The 15,349-nt window shown below is 40.8% G+C and overlaps 1 protein-coding gene across 1 annotated transcript in view; it reads right to left on the bottom strand.

Annotated features, from left to right (window-relative positions):
• The window catches only part of AQR (aquarius intron-binding spliceosomal factor), a 101,970-nt gene that overhangs the window by 30,645 nt on the left and 55,976 nt on the right, over positions 1-15,349 (bottom strand). The window contains exons 23-27 of the mRNA XM_026651411.2: positions 8,241-8,351; positions 6,146-6,255; positions 2,540-2,675; positions 1,659-1,868; positions 576-713 (exon numbers count right to left, since the gene is read on the bottom strand). Of these exons, the coding sequence (XP_026507196.1) occupies positions 576-713; positions 1,659-1,868; positions 2,540-2,675; positions 6,146-6,255; positions 8,241-8,351 (705 nt within the window). The remainder of the gene's footprint in view (positions 1-575; positions 714-1,658; positions 1,869-2,539; positions 2,676-6,145; positions 6,256-8,240; positions 8,352-15,349) is intronic.

Genomic DNA, 15,349 nt, shown 5'->3' with positions numbered 1-15,349 from the left:
ACCAATATAAAAACTGTGTGCTGACCAAACCTAAGTGAAAATGCAGCACTGATATTTACACTCTTCAATGGAATAAGCAAGTGCTGCTACATGAGCCTCTTCTTCAAATTGTTCATTATTTAGCTAAGCAACATGTTAATAGGGTCTTATTTATTTCAGCTCTCCACCTGCTTTTATCTTGGCATGCAATCACGTCACTAATTTATCACATTAGTCTACTACTGCAGAAATTTACAATGTCTTCAAACAGAATGATATACATTTATGGAATGCATAAATAGTAAGAAAACAAGTCATGACCACATACAAACAAGCCATGACCACATACAAACAAGCACACAGTTTCATATATGCAAGCAATATTCAAATTAACATCTTTATGCCTTTCAATACTCAAAATACCTTAAAGGATCTCAACTTGTACTTATATTGATTATTTTTCATTAAAAGGAAAACTAGGTAATTTAACAGATTAAAAATTGCAGTGAGTCAACATAAAGTCTATGTTTACAATATAGGATTTTAATGCAGGAAAATATTTTAGATTAGCATATTGCCATTATTGGAATCATTACCTTGAAGCCTAATTCAACCAGGTCATGTCGTTTCAAGGCCGCATGAGTACAAGTCATTGCAATGATCTTTGCTTCTTTCACCAAGAGGTATTTGGATCTATCCAGGCCACTGCGGAGGAGTTCAAATGCCCTGAATTCCTACAGGAAGAGAAAAAAGCACTCAAGAATGAGAATACAAAATGATATTGCTTACAACAGAACTATGCACTCAAAAGCTATCTGACTTTACTCCTTCCATTCTTAACCAAAAAAGATCTAGGTAAAAAGTACTAGTCTACAACAATTTCATGTCTTAATTTCTTAGCTCTAACAAAACATAGCTGTGAAATATAAACAAAATTTCAAAAGGACCTGTAAAAATACACCCACAAAAAACTGGAACACCTATTTGTGTCTGCAAATTGAAACTTACACACATACAAAATTGCCTGATAGTCTGAGGACACATTCATTTTTAGAAACAACTTGCTTTCAACTGTTCCCTCTTTTTTTGATCATTGTTTTTTATTGCTTCACGGGATCAAATTTAGAGATTAGAAAATTAGGCTCAGATAGTTTTAAAGTCACCAAATACACTGACTAGATCAGTGACTCTCAAACATTCTTAGACTACTGTACCCCTTTCAGAAGTCTGATTTGGCTTGCGTATCCCCAAGTTTCACCTCATTTAAAAACTACTTGCTTACAAAATCAGACATAAATATACAAGTGTCACAGCATGCTATTAAAAAATTGCTTACTTTCTCATTTTTACCATATAATTATAAAATAAATCAATTTGAATATAAATATTGTACTTACATTTCAATGTATAGTATTATACAGTATAAAAAAGTCATTGTATAAAATTTTAGTTTGTACTGACTTTGCTAGTCCCTTTTATGAAGCCTGTTGTAAAACTAGACAAATATTTAGAGGAGTTGATGTACTCCCTGGAAGACCTCTGCGTACCCCCAGATGTACGCATACCCCTGGTTGAGAACCACTGGTCTAGATTTCCTTTTATACTATCTGGTTTAAAAAATGCCCACTCAAATAAATAATTAAAAAAATTCCAGTAAACTGAAATTTTACAAATCTTACCTCAAGTTGAGTGAATATTTTCTTAATATGTCTGAAACACCCTTCAGCAATTTCCATGTCCTCTTCATAAGATTTGCCTTTAAAAATTGGTTGAGGGGCATTTGCAAAATACTGGTGAAAAGGGAAGAAACTAGAGACATCTGCAACATCAGGAAGCTTGCCACCTTTAACTTTCACTTTGCTAATATACTCCTCCCAACGAGACATTACCTGCAAAAAAACAAAGGTGTCATGATGGTGTATATATTTTTCTATTCAACAGGCTTTTTTTAAACCTTAGGCTCCCTATTTTTATTTAGTACATATTTGCATAAAAATCACAGGTTTATATTTGGTTTTCAACATAATTTCATAAAAATAATTTACAAATATATTCAAAGGAGAGAAATTGCATTTCTTTCGTAAGACTAAACTATCTCTGAAACAGATAAATTACTATTTTGATGTTGTACTCTAGCATAAAAATCAAATGTAAAGTGAATTTCCAGTTGTGTGTACCCTTTGTTTTCCTTCATTTAGTTATCTAACAAAAGCAAAAGCGAGTTAACTGCCTTGAGATCTATCATCAAGAGCATGAAGAAATTTGCTGAGATTGTCATATCTGAAGAGGAAAATCCAGATCAGAAACGTTGCCAATAGTTGTACAAAAAAGCAAGAATGCTGGCCTTTCAATTTGAGTCATTAGGCACAGAGTTAAAAACAATAGCAACACAAACAAGTAACATTATAATTATAGCTTCAGTTGCGGTCTACATTTTGAGCCACCAAACAAAACCATTTCTTTAGACTCAATTCTGAGAAATTCACTCCAACATCCACATTGTGCTTTATAACATAGGGAGGTCCAAATCTGCTCTTTGGAAAAATATTTAATCTCTTACTTGGTATAAGAAGAAGTGGCCAGCTGTTTCACAAGTATAAGAAACATCTCCTGGGACTCCCAGGCTCTCTTGTAATCGTCCAACCTCCCGTAGAAGCTCTAGTCTTCGACCCAGGACATAATTAACTCTTCCATACCTACAGAATGGATGAAATGTGATGCAAAGAATTATGTATTCTGAGTTTCTTTCTCAGCTGAAATGAATTTTGCTGAATGCCAACACTTGGATGTCGCAAAAATAACTACACAGAACAAGCACTGGCCTTTTCTAGTTACCAATAAAAACAGAACAAAAAACTGCTACCTGCCAACTGTTACTATATATCTAGATAGTACTTCTATGCCCCCTCTCACCACAGAATCAAAGTGCCTCAAACATTAGTGAAGTGCCTCAAACATATTCCTGTGAGGAAGGGAAGAATTATCCAAATTTTACATGTGGGGAACGGAGGAAGAGAGATTCAGCAACCTGCCCAGAGTCATACAGGAAGTCTGTGGCAGAACTAGAAATTTCACCAGTAATTCCCGAGTCTCACTCACACAAACCATGCTTCCTTATGTGAACACCAAAGCTCTCTGTGGTGATCCTTACATAATGCAGCCCCAGCATTCTTAGAAGCACTTCTGTGTCCATCCTCTAATGGCCGCACTCTAGACAGGTGATTGGACCCACTTGCGGGGGTAAGAGGGATACCTTCTGTCTGTGCTCAGAGTGTTCATTTTACCCAATTCAAACCCAGAATTGTTTCCTTTGCACAGTCAGTTTTCCCAGTTTGTTTAAGTCTTTCACACAACAATGGGAGAGAAAAAAATTAAACAAAAATAAGAAAATGTGACTAAAACCATAACAAATGGCATAGGAAATCAGGGGTGACAATAGTATGTGATACTATTTTAACTTTTTCCCCTCCCACCCAATTATATTGACAACACCCCCTAAAGGTCAAAACAAAAATGTGTTACTGAGCTTAATGAGTTTTCCATATGTGTGCTTTTAAAATATTATTTCTGAATGTGAGAAAAGGATAATTTTGAAAGACAGTAAAAGCTCCTAACAAAACATTTATAAATGCAAGTTTTTTCTCGTAATGACTAAAAATGGAACCTCCTAGAACTCATGATTATTTCTATTTTCTTATTTATCAAAAAACAGGGTAGCTGAAGCTGGAAATTTGAATACTATAAGTTACAGAACTGAAACGAGCATTCTTTTACAACTGAAGAAACAAAATTACTTTTCCAGTAGCCATAATCAAATATGCTTTCTGGAGTGTTAAAAACAAAATCCAGCCTCCAGAGTAACAAGTGGCCACAACCAGATTTTTCACTAAAAAGAAAAAATGTTCTGATTCATCACAATTCAGGTCATGTGCCTAGTTTTGTTTAATTAATATGTAAAATAGCATTCACACAGGGCTATAACCACCTTTCATATGTTAAAAAGACAATTGTACTGGTATGAAGAATGAACCCAGGAACGACCCAAACACCAGAAAGTAATCAGTCAGAAAAAAACAAACATAAGAACATAAGAACGGCCGTACTGGGTCAGACCAAAGGTCCATCTAGCCCAGTATCCTGTTTACCGACAGTGGCCAATGCCAGGTGCCCCAGAGGGAGTGGACCTAACAGGTAATGATCAAGTGATCTCTCTCCTGCGATCCATCTCCATCCTCTGACAAACAGAGGCTAGGGACACCATTCCTTACCCATCCTGGCTTTAGCCATTAATGGACTTAACCACCATGAATTTATCCAGTTCTCTTTTAAACGCTGTTATAGTCCTAGCCTTCACAACCTCCTCAGGTAAGGAGTTCCACAAGTTGACTGTGCGCTGCGTGAAGAAGAACTTCCTTGTATTTGTTTTAAACCTGCTGCCTATTAATTTCATTTGGTGACCCCTAGTTCTTGTATTATAGGAATAAGTAAATAACTTTTCCTTATCCACTTTCTCCACATCACTCATGATTTTATATACCTCTATCATATCCCCCCTTAGTCTCCTCTTTTCCAAGCTGAAGAGTACTAGCCTCTTTAATCTCTCCTCATAGGGGACCCGTTCCAAACCCCTAATCATTTTAGTTGCCCTTTTCTGAACCTTTTCTAGTGCCAGTATATCTTTTTTGAGATGAGGAGAACATATCTGTACGCAGTATTCGAGATGTGGGCATACCATCGATTTATATAAGGGCAATAATATATTCTCAGTCTTATTCTCTATCCCCTTTTTACCAACCACCCCAAATCCTTCTCTCCTGCCCCAAACAGCATTACTCAGCATATTGTTTTCTCCCCCAAAAACCTAGGCATAGAGCAGTAGCTTTGCAGCAAGACCTGAAGGTCAACAGTCTTGGATTATTTTGTAGAGGAAAATGTTAATGTATTATGTAAATTACTGGGTGTTAATATTTGTCTGAAGTGTTACTGTAGCCAAGTTGGTCTCAGGATAATCAGAAACACAAGGTGGGTAAGGTAAGTCAAGATACTGTAAAAATAATCCAGTACTTGTTCACTTCAATTATTTTCCAATGCAAGCCACTGATCCTACAAACATTTACTAACATGTGTAGCTCCAATGAAGTCAGTGGGACTACTCAGACCTAAAATTAAGCATGAGAGTATTTACAAGAACAGGGCCTATACAAAAGTTAAGCTGAAGAACTGAAATCTTTATGAAATATGTATAATTGTTAATCATGGACACATTCTTCAAAATTTATTATTTACCATTACAGTACAAGCTCTTTAGTTTAAATGGGTGTTAAAAAAATGCTTTAAAATGAACTATTGTAAGCAATTCTGTAAAATAATTACAAGCAGAAGGCATCTGAGTTTGAAATTTCAGCCATTCTATAATATGCAATATTCAGCATACTGCAAGTTAAAATAACATGAATAGCTGCAAAGAGATTTGAAATTGCAAAGGGTGCATTATTTTAGCCTTCAATTTGCATTTCATTAAATAAAAACTCCATAAAATGTGTACATGCTTAAAATATATTTACAAGTTCAAACATCTGGATGAAGACAGGTGAATACACAACTGCCTTGGTGTGTATAAAAATAGAAAAGTGCAGTTTTTTAACCTAATTGGCTACAAAATTGAAAAAAAAAAAAAAAGAAGAATTAGCTAACAAACTATACTGAAAATAAAAGCCACACTCAGGGCTCTAAGGGTATGTCTACACTGCAATTAAAAACCCACAACTGGCCTGGGCTTGGGCTAAGGGGCTGTTTAGCTGCAATGTAGATGTTTGGGCTCTGGCTGCAGCCTGAGCTCTGGGATCATCCCACCTCATAGATCCTAGACCTCAGGCTCCAGCCCGAGCCCGAATGTACGGCAATTAAGCAGCTCCATAGCCTGAGCCCTGCAAGCCCCAGTTAGCTGACATGGACCGGTCAAAGATGTTTAACTGCAGTGTAGACATACCCTAAGTTACAGTTGCAGTGACACTATGTTAGGACATAATTTTATGGGAAAGGAAGCATGAGTCTAAGCAAACTGCCCCTTGTTTATTACCAATGAAAGTAGGAGTTTAAACATACACTTGCCATGTTTACACAAATTAGCTTATCATTAGCACCTTCCTCTTGCCCATCAGCTCACCTGCTGAAATCTTTCTCTGTCTCCAATTCCTCCTCTCCATGACCGAGACGCAGGAGGTGGCGCTCATCAATGTCTAATGCCATGATTTTCTCAAACAGCTGGTTCAAGGCCTAGAGATTGACAAGAACAGGGGAGAAGGTAGTTTTTAGAAGTTCAGAGGCTCTTGCAGGGAAAACTCAAGATTTACTATTGAGCATGCTAGAAAAGGATGCCTAGTTTGGTAAGAACTGGAATCAAAGCAAACATGAAGGTAACACTTAAATTAGAGCTCTTAATCTCGGGGAGGAAAAGAAGTCAGTCTACTGATACTGCTGCCTTTACATGCTATAGAAACACAGTTAAAAAAAACCGCATTCACCTCTACTTCAAGCCTCTGCTTAAAAAAATTGGCTATCGGTTTACAAAACTGTTTCAAGTACTAGACTTCTTAGCATCCAATTATTATTTGCTATGAAAGCAACAAGTCATGAAGAAATGACACCCAAACCAATTTTTGTCCATTTACCATTTATTGTACAGGCCTTCCTAAAATTCCCCTGTAGTTTCAACTGGATAGAATATACTTCACTTTCTGCCTTAAACAGTTATAGAGTAGTGCTGTTCATAGGCTTTCACCTCAGGTATGGCTTCATTTCACTGATGACTAAAAGGAATCCCTGTATACAGAAGTTTGCAAACACTAGTCTATATGCAGGTAATGAACTCCCTAAGGCTTAGCTCTCCCATCACCCTTTGCTTCATCAAAAGCAGGACTGCTTCAGACAGAAGCCATTGTACCAACACAGCCTGGATACCACTATCCCAGATTGTAGCCAATCAACAAAAGGGTGGGGAGAGCTATAGGTCAACTGCATGGCTGCTTATATTTGTTTTAATGGAAGATGCAGAAGTAGTTGCTCTCTTGTTGTGCCAATTAGAATGCCAGTAGAGGAGTGAAGTGGGATGTGGAGAAAGTTACTTAGAGAGACTGGGAGGTATGTACTAAGAATGGCTGAACTCCCCCAGATGATGATAATGTTACACAGCCTAATGACTGATCTGAGCAAAGGGGCAAGCAGAATTGGTGGTTTTATAATGCCTGAAGTGAGAGGAGGATGCTAAGTAGGGCCTAAGGACACTTTCTGACTTTAAGAAAATGATAAGAAATGCAAGGGTGTATGGTGTAGTCTATGGCCAGTGATGAATAACTAACTATAACTATACACACACACACACACACACACACACACACACACACACACGGTGGATGGGTTAAAGGTGCATCTCTGGACTGCTATAGTGGTAGGTTTTCCTGATCACATTTGGAAGATGAACAGATGAGGGAGACAATTAGATTTCTTGACTACATAATAATAGGAAAGGTAATTAGGTCTCTATGGCCTGTGATGAGATGGTGGATGTAGGGAGATGTTGTGTCGTGTCTGTATGTGAAAGACAAGACACAAGTGTTATAGGCCTGGATTCTATCCAAAAAGCTGCACATGTGTAACTAAACTGATCTAGTCACACAGTGCAAACCTTAATATAGACACACTTAAATGAGTTTAGCTTTGCCCAAATTAACCTAAACTGACTTAAATAAGGATTAAACTGATTTAAGTGTGTCTATGTTTGGGTTTGCACTGGTATAGCTAGATGAATTTTATATTAATTTAGTAACACTAGTGCATTTTGCCTGATATCTGAAAGCCCATAGTATCTGGCTTGTCAAAGGAAGTTGGACTGGGATGGTGGTTCAGTGGTAAGTGCAAAATTGAGATGTTATTCTGTAGTCCCGATAGGGCGACTGGGGCTATCATAGGTATTTCAGATATAGCAGAAACAGAAAAGTCCCATACATTTAATAGGAGAACAATATGTAACTTTCTGGATTTCCACCCTAATCACTTAAATGTCCTAAACAGAAAATGCATCTGATAACATACATCAGAACGTTTTAAATTTTGATTTCACTGTAATTTCCAAATCTGTTTTTATCTAGTTTAAGACTCCACACAAACCTGTTCAAGTCCACATCAATGGAAATAACTGTACTATTCAAACCACATAAAATAGAGCAGTACAAGAAGGTGTCATACAGAAGTTGTTCATTTACCTGGTTGGAATGTGTAACTATCAGGGTTCTCTGTTCTGGGAAATTATGATAGAGATTGGATATTATCTGCACAGCCACATCAGTTTTACCTGTACCAGGTGGGCCCACTACCTACAAAATGAAAAAAGAACCAGTATAGATGTGAAGTAATTTGTAACATATGACAACTATACAGTTGGCAGAATAAGAAGTTATGAGTTGGGTAGAACAAGATGGTTTGCCAGGAAGTATCTTTATTTTGACAAAGCATTGACTTAGGAAGCTGATGACAAAATTCTACTCTAAATTGCTCCATTCATTGTCAATTGTGTGTAATTTGTTACTTGTTTCTGTGGACTCCAGACATAAATACAACAAGATACAGTGGAAAATTTAGCCCTGTGCTAATGCAGAATCCTGTGCAATTGGAATATACCTGACCGTATAGACAAACTCCTGACTCTGATTCCGTGGTGCACAATCTGAAACCAGTAGGCTGTGACCACTGCTTAATTTGTGCCAGGGCGTGCCAGGGCTGAGCCCTGGCATCTCTAGGGTTGGCAGTTCATTGCTCCAGCACCACTGTGCTTGCTGCATCAGTTATAAATGTAAAAAAATTGCTTGCACCCCGGCACCTCTTTCATTACAAATTAAGCACTGGCTGTCACTGAAACTTCCTCATACATGTAGCAAGAAGCTGGGGAACCTCAAACACTAGTGAGACATGGGGCAACACAGAAAGGCAAGAAAGAGCAGAGACTTAAATATCATGGATAAGAAAGGAGGAGTGGGACAGATTCATAGGTTGGGTGCTAGCTTGATGAGGCCCTGCCCTTTTAATTTACAATACAGGTCTGTTGCATCTTATTCTGGGGTTACGTTCCGCAGTCAGCGTGTAAAGCGAAAATCGCGTATAGTCAAAATTACATTGAGTGTAATGGTGGGCGGAATCGCTGCACTACAGGTACAGTTTTAAAATTGTTATTTTTTCTCTTTTTTTTTGTTTTTGTCGACCGCGTAAAGCTGAAATCGCGCATGTTAAATGCGCGTAAGATGCGACAGACCTGTAGGTCCCTGCAAAATCTAATACTGTCCCTGGTGACATTATCAATATATCTGAGATTAATACATTTATAAGAAACTGCACAGAATTTAACATTAATAAATACATTATAACTCTGCATCTCAGTTACAATTCTTCATATTAAAAGTTTGGTTTTGAAATTCAGACATTATATTTCACTCCATGCTGCCTATTTATGATTATAAATACAGTATTTTCATTTTTATTCACGTGAATTAGTTACCATTGATGTAGCTGCATTATCCTTAATATCATTGCTTTTTGAAACATATGTATTTAAAAGCAGTTAAACCATCTGTCTCTGTCTATCCAGGTTCTTATATTCACATCTGTCACAAATATATTTTAATTTACTTTACATACCCAAACTCAGTAGAGCTGCCAAATGCTTTCCTTGAACCCGAGGGAGCTAATGTGAGGAATACTCTGGAAGAGTTCTGTGGAGACTGAGCACCTCACATTTGCATCCTGGAGCCATCAGATTCACCCCTATGTACTGAAGCAAACTAACTTTCTCTACACCTAACATTTTAAATATAAGCAAAAATCCAACTTGAGTAAGGTTTCTAAATATTATGGACAATCTCAAATTGTAGTATTTTGAAGAGAGTTAAGAAATACAGCACACATCAGATTACAATGTCACAAGAACCTACATATGACATTTCAACCAATACGGGCCAAGTCCTGCTTGCCTCCTTCAGATAAGCAGTCCTATGGACATGTAATTTGGACTCCTCATATAAGGACAGCAGGATCACACCTCATTACCATAAATAAGCACAATATACTCAACAGCGGTTCATCTTATTTATCATAACGGGAATGAAAATATGGGTTCACACTGTAAAACGAATTGGAAAGAGACAGACTCAAACAGCTGCCAAAAAACAAAAACAAAAAAAGATCTTGTGGGCTCAAGCAAGTAAAAATTGCAAGAGGCTTGTTATTTAAGAAATGCTCATTTTAAGTGTCATTTTTCCCATTATGTCTAAGAGAATGCTCTCTGAAATCAGAGAAGATATTTTTAAACTGAAAATAAGTGATTAGCAAAATATAGCCAAAACTTTACACGATTTCTATCAGTAGTTATTTTTTTCCTTATGGACTGCTGGAACTAAAACACTATCAGGTACTACAATATATCCCTAAAAGCCTTCAAATAAAAATATGCAGATGGTACTTCATAATACATTGTGCTTATATTGGAAAAGTTATTCTTACTGATTCATCAAAGATTAAATTATATTAATTAACAGCGCATAATACTAGATTTAAAAAAACAAGATTGAAACAAAGAGCTACATCACCTAGAGTTTTTCCCCCCATGTATTTTATGTGTTGATTATATATTACAAAATGGCAATAAAGATTTTAATTTACTAGTCATCTTTCCAGCTGACAAGTAGGGAATACTGGTATGAAAGGAGACTCCCCATACACAAATGTGTGTATTCTTAGCCAAACGCTATAATTATTAAAAAGCCAGCAGTTCAAATCAATGGGCTTGTTCCAGAAAAAGTCATTATTAACTAAGCAATTTTTAATCACTTATCACTAGTGAATTTTACTGTCGCCCAAAAACTATGTGACATGGAAAATGTCTTTTTTCATTTTAAAAGAATCCCTCAGGAACTGCAGATATAGTCTAACGATAAGCCATTTATTTATCATCATTCACAGGGTTGTCATTCGTCTTACTGCAAACTAAGTTGTTAACCAATCCTACAGCCTTTACTTGGGTGAGTAGCTCCACTGATTTCAGTGGGCCTACTTATGTGAGTAAAGACTGCAAAATCAGTCCATGAAAATGAACTTAACTGTATCTGGAGATTCTTCAAGATGTATGGTCCCTATCTGTATTCCACACAAGGGCACCATGCACCCGAGTCCAGAGATTTTTAGTAGTATCCACTGGTCTGCACGTGCACAGTTGTTCTCCTCATGCTCCAAACCAAGAGTATAAAGGGCAGTGTGACTGATGCATCTCCAGTTCCTTTTACAATGAATCTGACGTCGCTCCACCCTGCCTGTTGATGTAATACATTGTAGCAGTTTTGTCCATGAGGACCTGCACCACCTTGCCTTTCAGGTGAGGCAAGAAAGCCTGGCAGGCCCACTATGAAATGGAGGAAATGTCTGTGACCTTGGAACATGGAAATATGGAAATAAGTGTCCTTCAAGTCGAGGGCGGCGTACCAGTCTCCCAGATCCAAGGAGTGGATGATGGAGGCCAGGGAGACCATGCAAAAATTCAACTTCCTGAGAGACTTGTTGAGGCATTGCAGGTCCAGAATGGGTCTTAGGCCCTCTTTTGCTTTTGGGATTAGGAAATAACAGGAGTAGAATCCCTTTCCTGTCATGTGCCAAGGGACCTCCTCCACGGCCACCGTGTGCAGGAGGTTCTCAACCTCTTGAATGAGGACTTGCTTGTGAGAAAGGTCCCTGAAGAGGGACAGGAAAGAGGGTGGGGTGAGGGAGGGAGGGAGGGCAGCCAAAAACTGCAGGGTGTAGCCTCGAGACACTATCTTCAGCACCCAGCAGTGACCAGCGAGCAGGCCAAATGGAAAGGAATGAAGACGGTTGAGGAAAGAATGGGCTGGATCCTGGGAGGTGACTGGGGCATCGCTCTTAACCACACCTTCAAAGCAAGTGTTTCTGGCCCCCAGCTGCTTTGCCGGGCCAGGCTGCGCAAGTGAGCGGTAGGAGGAAGGGCAGCGGCGGTTGAAACTAACATCCCTGTCCCTTCTCCTTGCAGACCCTGGACGAGGCTGCCAAGGTCTTGGCGGCCGAACTGCTTTCTTGCAGACTGCGGCGTACACATGCCCAATGAGTGAAAGGTAGCATCAGTGTCTTTTAACCCATGCAACCTCGCATACTGGGCCAAACCATGCGGGAGGGACTCCTTGAACTTACGGAGGGAGTCCCATAAACTGAAATTGTATCTCCCTAGGAGTGCCTGATGGCTCGCCACCTGGGATTGTATGCTGGCAGTTGAATAAATTTTCCTCCCAAACAGGTCCAATCTTTTGGCCACTTTATTTTTGGAAGTCGAGCTGGTATGCCCTTGTTTATCTTTTTCATTGGCTGCAGAGACCACCAGCGAGCCTGGGAGAGGGTGGGTGTAAAAGTACTCAAACCCTTTGGTCGGGACAAAGTATTTCTTTTCGGCCCTTTTAGAGGTGGGAGGGATGGATGAAGGAGTTTGCTAGAGGGCCTTGGCAATTTTGAGGACACCGTCATGCACTGGTAGTGCAACACAGACTGGGGTAAAGCTGACAGGACATTAAACAAGGTGTTTGCCTGCTCAGCCATTTCCTCCACCTCCAGGCCCAAGTTCTTGGCCACCTGTCAAAGTAGGGCCTGACGTTCTTTAAAATCGTCCGGCAGGCTAGCCCTCAAGGGCCCCACAACCACCTTGTCTGGGGATGAAGATGATGACTGTACTACCGGGAGAGGCCCTGGGGCGTCTTCCCCCATGGGGGAGGGAGGCTTACAGATGGATGTAGTCTCCTCTACCTTGACCTATGAGCGCGCCTCATGCACCAAGCCTGGTGCCGTCGGTGCCACCAGCTGTTGCACCGAGGTGGCGCAGATGAACGGTGCGAAGGGGGCATTGTCATGACCGGCACTCCCCACGCACTCCAATAAGGCCATTGTGCTGGCCACTGGCCGTGCTGCCAAGGCGGTGCCGTTGATGCGGCCTCAGGTGCCCATTCGCGCCGGTAGAGTCTAGGTGAGGAGCTGAACTGCCCTTCCGTGCTGGAGGAATCCCCTTCCGGTGACCACAGTGGGGCAGTCGATGCCTGAGTCTGCCTGCTGACCATCGCTGTTGGAGACCAGTGCCCAGAGTGAGGCTGTTGACCTGGATTTGAGGGGTATATATACCCCAGAATGTGATCAAGCTAATTGCAACCATATTATGTGCACTCAGCCACTATGAATTAATGAAATAGAACACCACATAGTTAAAGGTTAATTTGGAGACAGGATTTCAGAAACAAGGTCATAACTACTGGCAGTTTTGCTAATCAGTATGGGAGGAGGGGAAGAAAAAGTAAATAGAGTGAAAGAAAATATGTGGATGGACAGCCTTGAGTCTAGATGCCTCTGATAGTAAAAGATTATTGAAAGATAAGAAAAGTGATGATTTAGTAGGGGTCATTATGACCTATGTGTTTTGTAGAAGTTAGTTATAAAAAGTTTAGATAATAAAGCGTGTTTGGGAGCAGTCCTTGGGACTCATCCTGGGAGAGACCTTTTCCGGACATCTTCACTCCCCAACAGGGAGGTGTTTGGCTAGCGCTGACCTGTCATTGATTACTCAATACCATCTCAGAATATAGGCAAACATCTGGGATATTTTAAACCTATTGCTTATGTCTGCGTGTGCTTAAATCTAATAAACTGCAGTGTCAGACAAGAGCATGCTTACTTGCAGTACTCCTTCATCAGACAGAATTGCTGAGTTCCTGTTGATTTATTCCTTACACAGCCAGGAGTGAAATAGTTAAGTTGCCCCTGTTGGGGATTCTGACAACCCCAGGTAACAAGGGGATCAGTGCCAGTATCGAGGGGACCGGTGCTGGGGGGACTGGAGACATGATGGAGAGCACACCCACAGGGTAAGCGACCAGGACCTGGGCCGAGAGGATGACCAGCGGGAGGGCTAACGGTGCCAGTAGTACGGAGAACAGTGTCCCCCTCTAGGCGATCCACGTTGATACGGCGGGGACCGCGATCGCAGTGACCCAGGACAAGCCCCAGAGGATTTGGGCTGTGACTCCGGTGATCTGCGGTGCGGAGGCGGAGCGCTGCTTTGTCTCAGAGGATCGGTGGTGCTCCACTGCCTTGAGGGGTCTTAGTGGCTGGCTTGCCCTTGTGGTGAGCCTTTGCGGATACCTGCGGCACCTGCTGCGTTAGCGGCGCAGGCGGAGGCCTCTGCTCTCTCGGCACCGGGGCAACTTGTGAAGGTGTTGGTGACGTCAGGGGTTTAGGTCCCATGCCACTCCCGGGAGTCAGTGGTGGACCTTTTAAGGGGGCTAAGGGCCCCGACTGGGGAAGCACGAACGAGTGGCTCCTGAGTGGCCCGAAGTGTGTCCCTTGCCTGATGACCCATGGCCCTTCTTGCTTGGTGCCGGGGAGCCATGCTTTCTCACCTTCTTTTTGGGCACTGGCGACGTGGAACGATACTTGGCAAGTCCTGGCGGGACAGCACGGAAGCCGGACGAAGGGCGGACTCCATGAGGAGAGCCTGTAAACGAATAGCCCGCTCTTTCTGCGTGCGGGGCTGAAAGTTTTTACAAATACAGAACTTATTTCTCATGTGCGATTTCCCACAAGCACTTGAGGCAGCTGCTATGGGGGACACTTATAGGCATAGGCCTGTTACAGTCCATGTAGGGCTTAAACCCGGGAAACTGGGGCATGCCTCACCTGGGACTCTAACTTCTAACTACACTTAACAAGTACTTAAAACTAACTACTATAAACAAACTATTTACAAGGCCTTAAGGCTCGAAGTCAGTAAAGACGAAAAACCGCTAGCCCGTGGCTATGCAAGGAAAAGCGCTCCGACTAACCACCACAGGTGATAAGAAGGGACTGAAAGGGCATATGGATGACGGTGCCTGATATACTGACATTTGAATGCTGCTCTCAAGGGGGCGCCACTGCCGACCCTACGGATACCGCTAAGACAAAAAACTCTGACGACCGTGCACACACCTAGAATGGAATCGACAAGAGCAAACACTCGAAGAAAAGTAATTAATAAGTAAAGTTTCATTTTCTTTCCTTCCTCTGTGTTTGTGTGCTACATAAGAAGAGATGGAGAGGAAAGCAAAGGTAGCATGAGGCCTAATTTCAAAAAGCAGCATTGAGTGTCTAGACACTCTATCTCCTTGTTGAACAGTGGTGTGGAGAAAGAAGAGTCAGTGAGGTATTCGGAGTAGTTAATTTAAGGAAAGACAACAGCTGGCTGGCGAAAGACACTTATGAGCAGAAAATTTACTTAAGAACTGTGACCCCTGTAAACCCTTCACTG

This window comes from Terrapene carolina, unplaced genomic scaffold (genome assembly GCF_002925995.2).
Source record: "Terrapene carolina triunguis isolate 2854851 unplaced genomic scaffold, T_m_triunguis-2.0 Scaffold96, whole genome shotgun sequence".
In the NCBI taxonomy this organism is placed as follows: Eukaryota; Metazoa; Chordata; order Testudines; family Emydidae; genus Terrapene; species Terrapene triunguis.
This window is presented reverse-complemented; position numbering and strand designations above follow the sequence as displayed.